General features: G+C 42.2%; 2 protein-coding genes across 5 annotated transcripts in view; one reads left to right on the top strand and one right to left on the bottom strand.

Moving 5' to 3' along the window:
• arsk (arylsulfatase family, member K) overlaps positions 1-12,865 on the bottom strand; it is a 234,335-nt gene extending 221,470 nt beyond the window's left edge. For all 4 annotated transcript variants that reach the window (XM_068029725.1, XM_068029723.1, XM_068029724.1 and 1 more), the window contains exons 1-2: positions 12,638-12,865; positions 5,994-6,123 (exon numbers count right to left, since the gene is read on the bottom strand). In XM_068029725.1, coding sequence (XP_067885826.1) covers positions 5,994-6,123; positions 12,638-12,811 — 304 coding nt within the window. In that variant the 5' untranslated portion in view covers positions 12,812-12,865. The remainder of the gene's footprint in view (positions 1-5,993; positions 6,124-12,637) is intronic.
• A 206-nt stretch (positions 12,866-13,071) lies between these two features.
• Positions 13,072-15,977, top strand: part of skic3 (SKI3 subunit of superkiller complex) — a 146,721-nt gene continuing 143,815 nt past the window's right edge. Inside the window, exon 1 of the mRNA XM_068029718.1 lies at positions 13,072-13,153. The gene's annotated coding sequence lies outside the window, so the exon portion shown is untranslated. The remainder of the gene's footprint in view (positions 13,154-15,977) is intronic.

Genomic DNA, 15,977 nt, shown 5'->3' with positions numbered 1-15,977 from the left:
GTGCAGGTTACTGCAATTGGAATTTGTCCACAAACTATATTTGACAACACTGAGCAAGAATTCTTTTCACACATTTGCCATTTCTTTATCCTATTTCTTCAGTTCATCCCTTAATATGGCCTATAAGTTACTTAATAATTGGTCTACTTCTCAAATCCAAAAAAAGTCTTTGGATCTATCTTATATGAGCAAAATGAGATGTGCTGAAAACACAATGCAAAATATTCATATATTATCTCTCATGTTTAAATGATGGATTGCTTTCAATTTACCTGGAGTGTTTTAAAACTCAACATTCAATTCACTGTAATTTGTGACAGTTTTTTTTTTAAAAAGGCGAACTTTTCATGACTAATTCCTCTACAATAATTAACTGGGATTATGAAATGCAAAGTATGTTACAATTTTGTGATCTTTAAATCTAGTTTCTGTAAGCCAACAGAAGAGAAAGCTTTATAGCACTTGACCTTTACAGCAACATCAAGTGCTATAATTTGTTTGATGCTCCCACTAGCCTTTACGCAACCTGCCTTGTTGATGTCAACAGTGAACCTTAGGCGATAAGATGTCAAAGCAAAAGCAATCCAAATGTACACAGCAATCCAGCTGCAGTAGAGACAATGATCCATCAACATAAATTAAAAGTTTAGGTATTGGTTTGGTAACCAGGAAAAACAAGGATTCAAAACCAGGAAAAAATACCCTTCAGTTTTTCAAACTAGTTTGTTTACTAACATATATTCGTCTCTTATTGTCACATAGAATAAATGTTCCATGAGTTGAAATATCACTCAAGCATATTATCTGACCCCGACAAACCATTCAAAGCTCAGCAAATGGCCTATTTATATATATTGCTAGCTTTCTATACTTCTGTAAAATAAATAATTTCTTCCAGCACACATCTCCATTTTATGCTATTTCTATAACATGAACTACAGTAAATCAAATTAACTTTTTCCTAATCTATTTTTGATTCTGAACACTACATTTGAAAAATAAAACAACTCACTAATAGTAATTGTGTTAGCCAGCAAGTTAAACAGTGGAGCATGAAAGTGAAGCATAATTCAAAGATAGTAAGGACTGAATGATTATTTAGATTGTTTAAATTAACCATTTAAGTGGCTGTCCCAGATCACTTAATTGTATATCAATTGTGTTTAATTATATGCAAGTGGAGAATATTAATTGGGTTTCATTTGAGCTCATATAAAGATACACTTAATGAAACTATGGTGTGGTTGTATTAGAAGGTATATGCTTGTAATGTTTCACTCTAAATAAATATTAGACTGCGTAAAGATTGGCTCCACTAGTATCCGTCACCAACTGACTTTCCAGAATATAACAAATGCATCATTCAGTCTGGTCCTCATATGGTATGAATAGAAGTTGTGGGAAGAGTTCATTTATTGATTACAATGAATGCAGTCCACATATGCAGAAATAACTCCAACCAGATGGATAGAACATACCATCATTTTTGACTGATCTATCTTCTATAGGCATATGCTTCAAAGTATACCACCTACCATAACAACAACATAGAATAATACTTGTATACAAATAAATAAAAAAGATTTAAGAGTCTACCTATATGTGAATTAAGTTGGGGCCTTTATGGGCAGACTCAGTAAACCACGCCACAAATCTATGAGGGTACTTTTGACTTTGGGTGATGGTATAAATCAGCAATATTGATTCAGCTACCATTTTACATCTCCTGATTTTCATCAATGAAGTTGGAAAATAGAGATAAAAACAAGAAATGCTGGAAATACTCAGCAGGTCTGGCAGCATCTGTGGAGAGAGAAGCAGAGCTAACATTTCAAAACGTATTTCCAGCAATTGCTGAGTATTTCCAGCAATTCTTGTTTTTATTTCAGATTTCCAGCATCTGCAGTATTTTGCTTTTATATTGGAAAGTAGAGAGACTTTAATGGGTGGCTGAATCAGTATCGCCTGCTTTCCTTTATCCCGCATATCAAAATTATCCATTATCCACTAAAACAAATAAGTTTTTTATAAAAATGGATTGCCAAATTATAGGGGTTGGTGTTAACTGGAGGCACGTTTAGGGTGGGCCATGATGCAAGGCAGGAGGGAAGCCACTGTGGAGAGATCAGCAGGAAACCATGCCCATTTTAAACCAGGGCCTCATTTATGTAATCCAGAACAGTTTCCCAATTGTAACCGTTTTAGAGCAGAGAAGGCTGAGGGGAGACATGATTGAGGTATACAAAAGTATGAGGGCATAATTGATATGTTAGATAGAAAGAGTCTTTTTCCCTTCGCGGAGGGGTTAATAACCAGGGGGCATAGATTTAAGGTAAGGGGAAGGTTTAAAGGGGATTTGAGGGAAAGGTTTTTCACCCAGAGAGTGGCTGGAATCTGGAACGCACTGCCTGAAGGGGTGGTGGAGGCAGGAACTCTCAACATTTAAGAAGTATTTAGATGAGCACTTGAAATGTCATAGCATACAAGGCTATGGGCCAGGTGCTGGAAAATGGGATTAGAATAGTTAGGTTCTTGATGGCCTTCACAGACACGATGGGCCGAAAGGCCTGTTTCTGTGCTGTATAACTCTATGACTGAGATCAGAGGCAGCAGGCAAGATTAAAAATCAGGCCAGGAGCCTGAGGATTCTAGGGACTCATGGGAAAGTTTAGCAGCCAATGTCAGCTAGGGTTGACAACCCTTCTGGATTACCCAGGAGTCTCTCGAAGTAAGGCATGGATTTCCCAGGAACTGTTACTTAGCAGAAGATCCTTGAGCTTTAAATTCCCCATGACTACACCGACTTGCTGACATCACTCCACCCCGTTCCCCACCCAGCCTACAACCCTCTAAGTTTGTGTTCTTACAACTCTGGCCTTCAGCATCCCCCATTCCTTTCACCCGATCAATAGTAGCCATGCCTTCAGCAGCTTAGGCACTATGCTCTGGAATTCCCTCCCTATTTCTCTCTGCCATCTTAACAGTCTCCTTAAAAGCCATCTCTTTGATTAAGCTTTAGGCAACACTTCTAATAACTTTGTGGCTTAGTGATGATGTTTATGTGATTACACTTCTGCAAAGCACCTTGGAACATTTTGCTATGTTAAAGGCACTATATAAATGTAAATAATTTTTGATTTAGTGAAATCAATACCAACACATTCATCTAAATAGTCCTAGAGTGCTACAGCTTATGAAATTGTTGAAATTTGATAATGTTACTCTGTTTTGGTTCTTCAAGATATTTCAGCTGAGATATGTGTTTATAGGTGCCACTGTTCAAACCAAGAAGTTCCGCAAAAGAGAAAACATAAGAGAGCACATAATCATCCAAGATATGGCAACTGAACAAGGAGGAGGGGACAGACCAGAAGTTAGATGCACACAAGACAGTGAAGGGAAAAGGCTGCTACAAGGGAAAGTATATAACTTAATGTTGACATACAGCCAGGACAAAATTGGGACGTATTTGTAAACGTGCAAAAATTATTCCGGCACTGGCATGCAAGGCCACCAAATGATTGTTTACTTAAGAAAAATGGCCACTGATAAATAAACCTGGGGTATAAGATATACACATGGACATTTTTTTGAAAAGAAGATTATATTCACTATATTTTAAGGCTATAGGCCCATAAAGTTATTCATGTTCACCAAGAAATTATTGTAGGAGAAACTTCCTGTCTAATACATCATCACTTCTTAACATGAAGTTTAGTGTTCTATGCTATTTCTAATACTGGTTGGTTTACTTAGTCTTTTGTTCCAGACACCATTGGAAACATTCACCAGGCAACCTTGAACCCTGAATCATCCCTTTTTACTCTTTGTTCAGCTGGACATAAATGGGTCAAAAATCCACAGAACCTCCAGCATATCCCACCATGACTTTGGAGAGAATGCGCTGGAAGGGCTGCAAATTAGACTAGTACATAGATTTGCTGAGTTGGGAATCCTGGAAAGGCCTGTTGCGAGTTCATTCTCAGCCCATGCCAAACATGACTATTAACATAAATAGATATGGCTCTGGGGGCAGGGACTTCCTATATTGGGATTCCCACCTCAGAAATACAACAGCACAGGCAGAGGCATGCCTGATGATACCACTGAAGGAAAAGGGAATGGGTTGCCAAATATAATTTATTTCTAGGGTTGGTGGGGGAAGACGACAGTTGGAGAAAAAGGAAGTCTCAACAACCTCCACCATAAATTGTGAACTTTGATCAGGTCAACAGCAGAAATCCAAGGTGCAACGTTCTGACTTCAGGTCAGTGACCTGAAACGTTACATCTGTTGCTCTCTCCATGGATGCTGCCTAACCTGAAGAATACTTCCAGCATTATCTGTTTTTATTGCACAATACATTGTTTCTTCTCAAATAGTTGCACTTTTCTCCATTTATATAGGTTCCTCACACTGCACCTTGATAGAAAGGTTGGCAGCTAACTTGTTGGAAAGCCTCAATCTGCTGCTATGTGGTGCAGAAAAGAGGAATATTTGTAGGCCTAAAGCCTGCAGCCACTACTTTTTATCCTTTTATGTGTTTGCATTTTACTTCTGCCTTGCTTTTGATTGAAAGAAAACTGTATTAAACCTGTAGTGAATTTTTAAAGGTAACTTTGTAGACATTGATTTTAAATTAAGTGTGATTGTGCTCTGATTAAATCAAGTAATTATTCAAACTTGTAACCAATGATAATATTATTAACAGTGAACTTGTTTACCCCCCCCCCCACCCAAGAATTTCTTCCTTTTGTTTCCGTGCTGGTCAAAACAGGCCATACAGCTGTTGTTTTGTCTAAACTACTGTTTTTCTCTTCTTGAAAATAATGGTTATTTCCCCTTGTTTAAACAGAGGTCAGTTCTTACAGTATTCGATGACCCTTGAACTACAAGCCAGGACAATGGATAACCTTGCACATGGGGTGGTCCACTATGATGTGAAGTCAGAAGATGGAGTTTTATTGATGGACGGTATAACCTAATTGATGGCAGGTGAGAGACTCCAAAGGATGTGCAAACAGCCTCGTAGTGCCTGTGAGAAGAATTCAATCAGGACTCATGGTTGTCAGAATCTTATTTTGAGAAAGTCTGATGGAGGCCTCAGAAAGCTGGAATGGAGCCAGAAATTGGACTAAAGGAATCCAACATTCGAGGCTGCAGCCGGAATGGACTAGTCATACACTGAAGACTATGGAGGAAGGGCCCTGATGGAGTGACTGACAGAGTCCACCCCCGTGCAAGGTTCTCCGGAGACTTGGTGACATATGTACCATGGTGGAATGGTACCATTTTAGGGAGCTGTCTTGAACAGACTAATTTGGGGTTATAGCAGTTGTTCTAAAAGTTTTTTGTCTTTCTATATTCTTTAGTTTAGTTTAGTTTAGTTTAGAGATACAGCACTGAAACAGGCCCTTCGGCCCACCGAGTCTGTGCCGACCATCAACCACCCGTTTACACTAATCCCATATTCCTATCACATCCCCACCTATCCCTATATATTTCCCTACCACCTACCTATACTTGGGGCAATTTCTAATGGCCAATTTACCTATCAACCTGCAAGTCTTTGGCATGTGGGAGGAAACCAGAGCACCCGGAGGAAACCCACGCAGACACAGGGAGAACTTGCAAACTCCACACAGGCAGTACCCGGAATTGAACCCGGGTCGCTGGAGCTGTGAGGCTGCGGTGCTAACCTTAATAAAGGAATCTTTTATTAATAATTGCTTAATAATTACTTATTACCCAATAAAATTACTGTTTTAACACTTTATTTGGTGACTTATGCCCTACACATTAATACCCATGTTCTTCTTTCCCTTCCGATGGGACGGTGGCTGGCTTATGTGCTGCAACAGCCACCCCACCCCCCCGACGTGACTGTGGTTTGTAATCTGGATCACACCACTTTGAAGCATAATGTTTAATGCTACATTAGTTTCAGAATGACTAGGAAATCTTTGTAAAAGTATGTTTTTTTTTAAGCATACCTGATCGAGAGGGGCAGCAGATTGGAGAGTTGCTGTAGGCATTGAGAAAAACAGCACCATTGTCTTTCATAAAGTTTATGTTGGGAAGTTTAATTGTCCGGTTCTGTGGGCCAAATGTCAACCTTCCATCCTAGCAAAAGATTAGAAAAAAAAATATTAAATAATGTATCAGGCTAGTAGAATTTTAATAAAATTTTCAGACCTCTAACAAGAAAATATTGAATATCTGTAGGATTCAAAAACAAAATTATATTCCTATTTGAGAATTAAATATTGCAATCAAGTCAAACTTTTAAGCATTAAATGTGTTACTTTTCACACAATCAAATAAATGACCAGGTAATGTGCTTTTGATAATGAGGGTAGAGTGAAGAATGTTAGCCAGAACAGCAGGCAAATGACCTAATCTTCAAATAATATAATAGGTTCTTTTATGTCCACTTGGGATGATAGATGGGGCGAAGTTTAATGCATAATTCAAAATATGCCATCCTTTACTAGTTTGAACCGGTTTCCTTGCGTCTTATTCTCGCAATTTAATATAAATTAGAATCGCAGATATAACTTCCATTCCATTAAGTTATATATTTCAAAGAACCACTTTTAAATGCTTCCTCTCTAGCCTAAAAGTCTAAGACTCCTCAATCTTTCTACGCAATTTCAAGAGATCATAAGAACACTAAAAATCGGCCTCATGACTCTTTTCACTGCCTCCCAAGTTTGAATGTCGTGTTCATTTCTCTGCAACCAAAAGTAGATACAATATTCAAGCCACAAAATGATCAGAGGACTGTACTGTTTGATCCTGGTTTCCTCTGATTCGTATTCTGCTGTTTTGGCTCTGTCGTTCAATATTGCATTGACTTTGTTTATTGTTGCTCTGAACTAGTTGGGTCCACAAAGACTCCTAGATTGTTTTTACTTCATCTGTAGCTATTTCAACGTCACTCATGTAGCGTGCTACTTTGCATATTTTTCCTTCATATGTGCATTACTTTGCACGTGGCTGCATCTGCTCTGCCTACTCATTTTCTCCAACTGATCCTGTAATTTCTAAATTGCCTCCTTCAATTCTACTGCCCAATCTAGCTTATCTTCTGCAAATTTGACCAATTAACATTGTTTCTGGGGTCGTTTAGCTCAGTTGGCTAGACAGCTAGAGTGTGACGTAGAAAGACGCCAACAGTACCGGTTCAATCTCCATACCGGCTGTGTTAGTTCATGGAGGTCTGCCTTCTCGCCTTGCCCCATGCTTGAGGAGTGGTGATCCTCAAGCTATACATTAACAACTGCCTCTCTATAATGGCGAGAGATGCATATGGTCCTTTGGGGCTGTGGCTAGAACAACAACAATTGTGTTTCTGAATCCAAGTTCATCATGTTAGTAAGGTACAGAAGTGGCCTTAACAGAGTACTGCAGGTAACTTACTCAGTACTCCCTGTCAGAGAAGAAAAAGCAAATTTGCATTTTCACAGCACATTTCATGACCTCACAACCTTGCACAGTACTTCACAGCGAATGAAAAACTTTTGAAGTATAGTCACTGTAGTAATGGACGGGACTGTGACAGTCAATTTGCGAATAGTAAGGTCCAACAAACAGCAATGAGATAAATAACCAGATAATCGGTTCATTGAGGAATAAATATTAGTCAGAACACTGGGATGATTTCTGCTCTTTGAGAAGATAAAAACGTAAGAAATAGGAACACGAGTAGGTCATTTGGCCCTTCGAGCCTGTTACGCCATTCAATGCGATCATGGCTGATCTTCGACTGCAACTGCACCTTTCCACATTATCCCTATATCCCTTAATTTCCTTAGTATCCAACTCCGACTGAGATGGATACTGATCTTATTTCCAGAACGTCCTCCTCTGCATCTGTGAGTCACACTATTTGTGGCCACCCACCTCCAGTCCTGTCACTCTTGTGTTTTGCACTCTGCTCTCCTACAAGGGGTGAATAAAAAGACCTGCAGGTGAGTGAAGGTGAGGCATTCACTCAATGGAAGCAGTGCATTCAGTGAGGATGACAAAGAGACACATGCATTACATTGCATAAGGAATGGGGTGAGTGTCAACTGTGGATGGATAAATGGGGAGGTGGCCAAGTGTATAGAAAAAGTGAGGGTTGGGTGCTGCTGAAAGTTTAGTGGTTGTGAGGAGTGATATGATGAACACTTAGCAAAACAGAATGAAAAGGTGGTGGGGAGGCAGGGCAGCTTAAAACATAGGATGCAGATGCATCAGCCAATGTACTCACTTTGCCTGACCTGGTTAGATCATTACATTGCTTCCTATATTGCATCCACAACTTTGGCACAAAGCTTCTGCTGATCACCTCCTCAGCTACCTCCAATCATCTTAGTGAGCAGCAGGTTTCTTCCTTCCACTGCTGCAGAAATGTACATCCCTCCTCCTCCTGACTGCACCCAACAGCAATTCCAGCTACGTGTCATTAAGCCTGAGTGCTGCCCTCGCTTTATGTTCATCATCCATCCTGAACACCTCCAATTTGTGCAGTGTCCCTTTCAATACAGCTGAGATTACATCACACAGGTGTGCATCATGTCTGCTGTGCAGCTTGGAGATGCAAAACACGGAAGTCAAAATTAATTAGTACAATTGCATTGAAATCACAGAGTCTGACCTGCCCAGCTGATTTCCCCCTCGCAATTCCACTCCACCACTCGGTAACCCACAGAATCACAAAACTGTTACAGTGCAGAAGGAGGCTGTTTGGCCCATCGTGTCTGCACCAGCTCTCTGAACGAGCAATTCATTCAGTGCCATTCCCCCACCTTCTCCCCGTAATTCTTTTCATGTAACGGTCTAATTCTCTTTTGAATGTTTCAATTGAACCTGCCTCCACCACACTCTCAGACAGTGCATTCCAGACCTTAGCCACTCGCTACATGAAAAAGTTTTTCCTCATGTCGCTTTTGCTTCTCTTACACATTAGTTTAAATCTGTGCCCTGTCGTTCTCGATCCATTCACAGATGGGAACAGTTTCTCCCTATCAGCTCTGTCCAGACCCCTCATGATTTTGAATACTTCTATCAAATCACCTCTCAGCCTTCTCTTCGCCAAGGAAAACAGTCCCAACTTCTCCAATCTACCTTCATACCTTAAGTTCTTCATCCCTGGAACCATTCTTGTGAATCTTTTCTGCATTTCTTCAATGCCCTCACTTCTTTCCTAAAGTGCAGTGCCTAGAACGGGACACAATAGTCCAGCTCAGGCCAAACTAGTGTCTTTATACAAGTTCATCAAAACATCCTTGCTCTTGTACTCTATGCCCCTATTAATAATGCCCAGGATATGTATGTTTGATTAATCGCTCTCTCATCCTGTCCTGCCACCTTCAATGACTTATGCACATATACACCCAGGTCACTCTGTTCCTGGACCCCCTGTAGAATTGTACCCCTTACTTTATATTGTCTCCCCATGTTCTTCCGACCAAAATGAATGACTTCACATTTCTCTGCATTGAACTTCATCTGCCACCTATCCGCTCATTCCACCAACTTGTCAATGTCCTTTTGTCCTACACCATCCTCCTCACAGTTCACAATGCTTCCAAGTTTTGTATCATCCACAAACTGGTATCCCTATGTCCCTTTGGATTAATATCAGTGCTGCAGAATTTGCACTAAGAAGCATAAATTAATTCAGTGTCAAATCACGGAAGAGAGGGACGGAAGAGAGATAAGAGACAATTCTTGTTAAACAAATTAGTTGAAATTTTTAAAAATCTCCAATAATAATTACAACCTGCATAAAATGAGACTCCACACTTGTAAAAGTTAATTTTCAGTGCCATGGGGGCTGTTTGACAGTAATTTCCTTATAGAAGTCTGGACAAGCTGTAACTTTTTCTGACATATTTAGTGGGTTACGTCATGTAACTGCTGCAACTTTGTGCCCTTCACATGTTTAAATGCCGAGTCTCTTGGCAAGATATCATTATGGCAAAGCTTCTGTAGCAGCAGCGCAACTCAGACAACATCTTCCCAATTTCCATGTTTAACGATGCATGTGCGGACGCAAGAAGTTCCTGTCCAATTTACTCATCAACAATGGTGAGTGCCGATAGCCTCAGTTATTTTTACCAAAGATTCTGGTCAACAAAAGATAATTAAATAATGAAACATATGACTATTGGAAAGCAGAGTGATGGAGCTGGTTGGCTTATGGGTTTCTTAGCAATACAAGCGGAGGAACTAGAAGGGGCACCACCACAGGCCAGAAGGTATTATTACAGTATGACAAGTTTACTTGGTCAATTTCTATTAGGAATGTGGACATTGGAATTCATAATGCAAATAATTGACAAAAATAAGAAAAACACTTGACAAAACAAGGTAACATTTTGTAGATGGGAAGTGTTAACAGACTCAAGATCTTTAATAGGTCTCAAGGTTGGCAACCCTCTCTCTCTCTCTAAATGCCTGTAGCAGTAAGTCCCCACCTAAACCGAGGCCTTATCTGCTCTTTTAAGGTCTCATCCAAAAGACGGCATTGCTGACAGCATAGTAAAGTACTCCCTTGGTACTACGCTGAAATGTCAGCCTAGATTAATAGTTCAAGTCTCTTAAGTGAGGGGAGAGTGCTACCACTGAGTTTAACTACTAGCCTTTCACATAGAACTTCGCCAAAAGACTTTTGGAAAATCTACATACACTACACTGTAAGGCTTACCACAGTCCTATTGAGTACAAGGATGATGGTTGTGGCTGTTAGAGGTTGATCACCTCAGCCCCAGGATGTCATTGCAGGGGTTCCTCAGGGCAGTGTCCTCAGGTCAACCATCTTCAGCTGCTTCATCATGACTTGCTCTCCATCAAAAGGTCAGAAGTGGAGAAGCTCACTGATGATTGCAATGTTCAGTTCCATTTGCAACTCCTGATAATGAAGCAGTTCATGTCTGTATGCATTAAGACCTGGACAACTTTCGAGAATGGGATGATAAGTGGCAAGTAACATTTGCAACACACAAGTGCCAGGCAATGACCATCTCCATCACGAGAAAAATCTAACCACCTCCCTTGAATTCGACAACATTACTATCATCGAATCCCTCAACATCAAATTCCTGGGGATCACCAGGAACTACAATGGATGAACCACATGAATATTGTGGTGACAAGAGCAGGTTAGAGGCTGGGTATTTTGCAATGAATGACTCACCTCCTGACTCCTAAAAGCCTGTCTACCATCTACAAAACACAAGTCTGGAATGCAATGGAATACTCTCACCTGCCTGGATGAATGCAACTCCAACAACTCAAGAAGCATGACACCATCCAGGACAAAGCAGCCTACTTGATCAGCACCCATCCACCACTTTAAACATTCACTCCCTTCACCACCAGCACACAGGGGCAACAGTATGTACCATCTACAAGATATACTGCAGAACTCGCCAAGTATCCTTTGACAGCACTTTCCAAACCAGCAATCTCTACCACCTAGAAAGACAAGGGCAGCAAGCACATGGGGACACCGTCACCTGCAAGTTCCCCTCCAACTCACACCATCCTGACTTGGAACCATATTGCCATCCCTTCCCTGTCACTGGGTCAAAATCTTGGAACTTACTTCCTAACTGCAGTACACCACACAGACTGCAGCAGCTCAAGAATGCAGCTCATCACCACCTTCTAAAGGACACAACTGTGGTGTCAGCACTGAAAACATATTTACCCCAGAAGGTGGGTGGAATCTGGAACACAATGCCTGAAGGGGTGGTAGAGGCAGGAACACTCACGACATTTAAGTAGTATTTAGATGAGCACTTGAAAAGCCATAACATACAAGGCTACGGGCCAAGTGCGGGGAAGTGGGATTAGTTTTGGATGGGTGCTTGATGGTCGGTGCAGGCGTGTTGGGCAGAAGGGCCTGTTTCTGTGCTGTAAAACTCTATGATTCTATGACAACAAATGCTGGCATTGTCAGCGACACCCACAGCCTGTGAATGAATGAAGAAAAATCCACTTGAGCAATCACTTTGTCGAAGAAGTTGGTTAGGAAGGATTTTCCAGCTATGAACCCGACTTTATTACAGACATTATGATGCAGTTTCCTCCAAATAAGCAGTTCAGGAATTGGATAAAGTGTAATGGGGAGTAATTTTGACTTTGGACGATAGTGTAAAATGAGTGCTATTGATTCAGCCTCCCGTTATACATCTCTTCCCATTTTGAAAATCAGGAAAGACGTATAAGGGGCGGCTGCCCGCTGACTACTGGAACCTGTCCCAGTGACTATTGACTCTCACAAAATGATTGCCAGTGTCTCATAAATCATCTCCCTAGTTTGTGTGATAAATAAATCCTCGGGACCACATGTTATTTCTTTTACGTTCCAATAAAGACAAATTCACTACGGTAAAACACTGATAGGTTACATGGTCAAGCATCCCCACCGTTATAAACCTGCGTATCCTGCCTCACCATGAACCAGCACATAAAGTAGGTGTTTTGACATTCCGCAGCACTTAAAAGGGCGGAAATAAATTCATAAACAAACCACAAGCTTGCGCATTTCATTTACTGCACAGTTTGAGCTGCTCACAAGTGTTAACTCACTCTCCTCCTAAGGCTGAAGAACACTGATTGCAGCCAAACTTCTCCTTACCAAAGAGTCACAAGTCACCAACACTACGTTGGCCCGGGTCGCTAACGCTTGCTGCTTCTGTGCGTAGATCGCGGAGTCGCTCCGCCAGCTCTCCGCTCTGTGAAATGTGAATAGAATCCCGAGCCAAATGACAGCGGTTACAATGGAACTGTTTGAACCGAGCGAACGTTCCATCCCAGCGCGCGATCAGGCTGGCAGCAGATCGTCCCCGTCCCGCATTTGAAACTACAAATCCCATCCGTCCCCGCGGCATCCAGCTGACCCAGATCACGTGATCACGCATCCACTATTATCGCTTTTAGTTCTTTTTAAAAGAGAGAAAAACAGTGGGAGGAGTATTCTGACCAATGTATTGATGCTGTAATCTATTTTCATAGCAAAAGTCCTCACTTAGATTGAGTTGAATTTGCCCCCTTTCCATTACGTAAAGTGGCACGAAGATTCTCGCGGAGGATGCTGGGATCGGTCTGTGGTTGCTGCCACTGGATAGAGGAAGCGCTTTGAGAGACAGACTGGGTAAATGTTCTGAATCTTGATTGTAGTTTATGGTTAGGAATAAATTCGGGACGGTGTCCATTAACAGTTATTAGTCACATTGACTTTTAGAGTAATCCAGGTGTCAGTGGGTCTAGAAGTTTGTGTTTAAGGGGCAGTGATTGAAAAAGCAACCGTCTATTAATTCAGATTTTGGAGAAACTGGGATTATTTTCTTTGGATCAAGGAAGGTTAAGGGGAGATTTAGTGGAGGATTTGATGGAGTAAATATTTTCCGCTGGCAGGAGGGTCAGTAACCGGAGGATATAAACTTTAGCTAATTGGCAAAAAAAACAGCGGCGACGAGGACATTGGTTCAGGCAGTGAGTTATGATTTAGAATGCATTGCCTGAAAGGTTGGTGGAAGCAGAATTAATACTAACTTGCAGAAGGGAATTGGATAAATATTTGTACAGGGAAAAATGCAGGGCTATGGGAAAAGTGGGACTAATTTAGCATATTCAAAGAGCTGACACAGGCATGATATGCTGAATGTGTCCTTTCACACAGCCACATACAATATGATTGTATGATTTGGTGGCATGGCTTCTTGATAGTATGTGTGTGGTGTGTATTATGATACCTTTTTCAGTTGATCCCCATAAAGGTGGCACTGGGATTTTCCTGTGCCACCAACACATTTGCACATGCCCCTTTGTTTTAAGGAGGCACAGGTATTAAGAGTTGAAATAAAGTCCGATTTACTTCCCAGTACCCATTGACATTATCTTTGGCCTCCTTATCTCGAGAGACAATGGGTAAGCGCCTGGAGGTGGTCAGTGGTGTGTGGAGCAGCGCCTGGAGTGGCTATAAAGGCCAATTCTAGAGTGACAGGCTCTTCCACAGGTGCTGCAGAAAAATGTGTTTGTCGGGGCTGTTACACAGTTGGCTCTCCCCTTGCGCCTCTGTCTTTTTTCCTGCCAACTGCTAAGTCTCTTCGACTCGCCACACTTTAGCCCCGCCTTTAAGGCTTCCCGCCAGCTCTGGCAAACGCTGGCAACTGGCTCCCACGACTTGTGATCAATGTCACAGGATTTCATGTCGCGTTTGCGGACGTCTTTAAAGCGGAGACATGGACGGCCGGTGGGTCTGATACCAGTGGCGAGCTCGCTGTACAATGTGTCTTTGGGGATCCTGCCATCTTCCATGCGACTCACATGGCCAAGCCATCTTAAGCGCCGCTGACTCAGTAGTAGTGTGTATAAGCTGGGGATGTTGGCTGCCTCAAGGACTTCTGTGTTGGAGATACGGTGCTGCCACCTGATGCCAAGTATTCTCCGGAGGCAGCGAAGTTGGAATGAATTGAGACGCCGCTCTTGGCTGACATCCATTGTCCAGGCCTCGCTGCCATAGAGCAAGGTACTGAGGACACAGGCCTGATACACTCGGACTTTTGTGTTCCGTGAAGGTGCGCCATTTTCCCACACTCTCTTGGCCAGTCTGGACATAGCAGTTGAAGCCTTTCCCATGTGCTTGTTGATTTCTGCATCTAGAGACAAGTTACTGGTGATAGTTGAGCCTAGGTAGGTGAACTCTTGAAGCACTTCCAGAGCGTGGTCGCCAATATTGATGGATGGAGCATTTCTGACGTCCTGCCCCATGATGTTCGTTTTCTTGAGGCTGATGGTTAGGCCAAATTCATTGCAGGCAGCCGCAAACCTGTCGATGAGACTCTGCAGGCACTCTTCAGTGTGAGATGTTAAAGCAGCATCGTCAGCAAAGAGGAGTTCTCTGATGAGGACTTTCCGTACTTTGGACTTCGCTCTTAGACGGGCAAGGTTGAACAACCTGCCCCCTGATCTTGTGTGGAGGAAAATTCCTTCTTCAGAGGACTTGAACGCATGTGCAAGCAGCAGGGAGAAGAAAATCCCAAAAAGTGTGGGTGCGAGAACACAGCCCTGTTTCACGCCACTCAGGATAGGAAAGGGCTCTGATGAGGAGCCACCATGTTGAATTGTGCCTTTCATATTATCATGGAATGAGGTGATGATACTTAGTAGCTTTGGTGGGCATCCAATCTTTTCTAGTAGTCTGAAGAGACCACGTCTGCTGATGAGGTCAAAGGCTTTGGTGAGATCAATGAAAGCAATGTAGAGGGGCATCTGTTGACATTAGCTTGTAAATAAGTCTGTCATGGTACTTTAGAACCATAGAACCCTAGAAAAGTTCCAGCACATAATAAGGTCATTCAGCCCATCGTGTCTACGCCGGCTGAAAAAAAGTGAGCTGCCCACTCTAATCCCATCTTCCAGCACCTGGTCTGTAGCCTTGCAGGTTATAGCACTTCAGGTGCAGGTCCAGGTACCTTTTAAATGAGTTGAGGGTTTCTGCCTCCACCACCGATCTGGGCAGACACTTGCCACCCTCTGGATGAAAAAGTTTTTCCTCATGTTCCCTCTAATCCTTCTACCAATCACCTTAAATCTGTGCCCCTTGGTAATTGACCTCTCTGCTAGGGCAAACAGGTCCTTTATGTCTACTCCATCGAAGCGCTTCATAATTTTGTACACCTCAATTAAGTCGCCCCTTAGTCTCCTCTGTTCTAAGGAAAACAACCCTAGCCTATCCAATATAATAAAAGAAATCTGCGGCGCAGTGGTTAGCACCGCAGCCTCACAGCTCCAGGGACCCGGGTTCGAGCCTGTGCGGAGTTTGCAAGTTCTCCCTGTGACCGCGTGGGTTTTCGCCGGGTGCTCCGGTTTCCTCCCACAGCCAAAGACTTGCAGGTTGATCAGTGAATTGGCCATTGTAAATTGCCCCTAGTATAGGTAGATGGTAGGAGAATTGAGGGAAGGTGGGGATGTGG

This window comes from Heterodontus francisci, chromosome 4 (genome assembly GCF_036365525.1).
Source record: "Heterodontus francisci isolate sHetFra1 chromosome 4, sHetFra1.hap1, whole genome shotgun sequence".
NCBI lineage: Eukaryota > Metazoa > Chordata > Chondrichthyes > Heterodontiformes > Heterodontidae > Heterodontus > Heterodontus francisci.
This window is presented reverse-complemented; position numbering and strand designations above follow the sequence as displayed.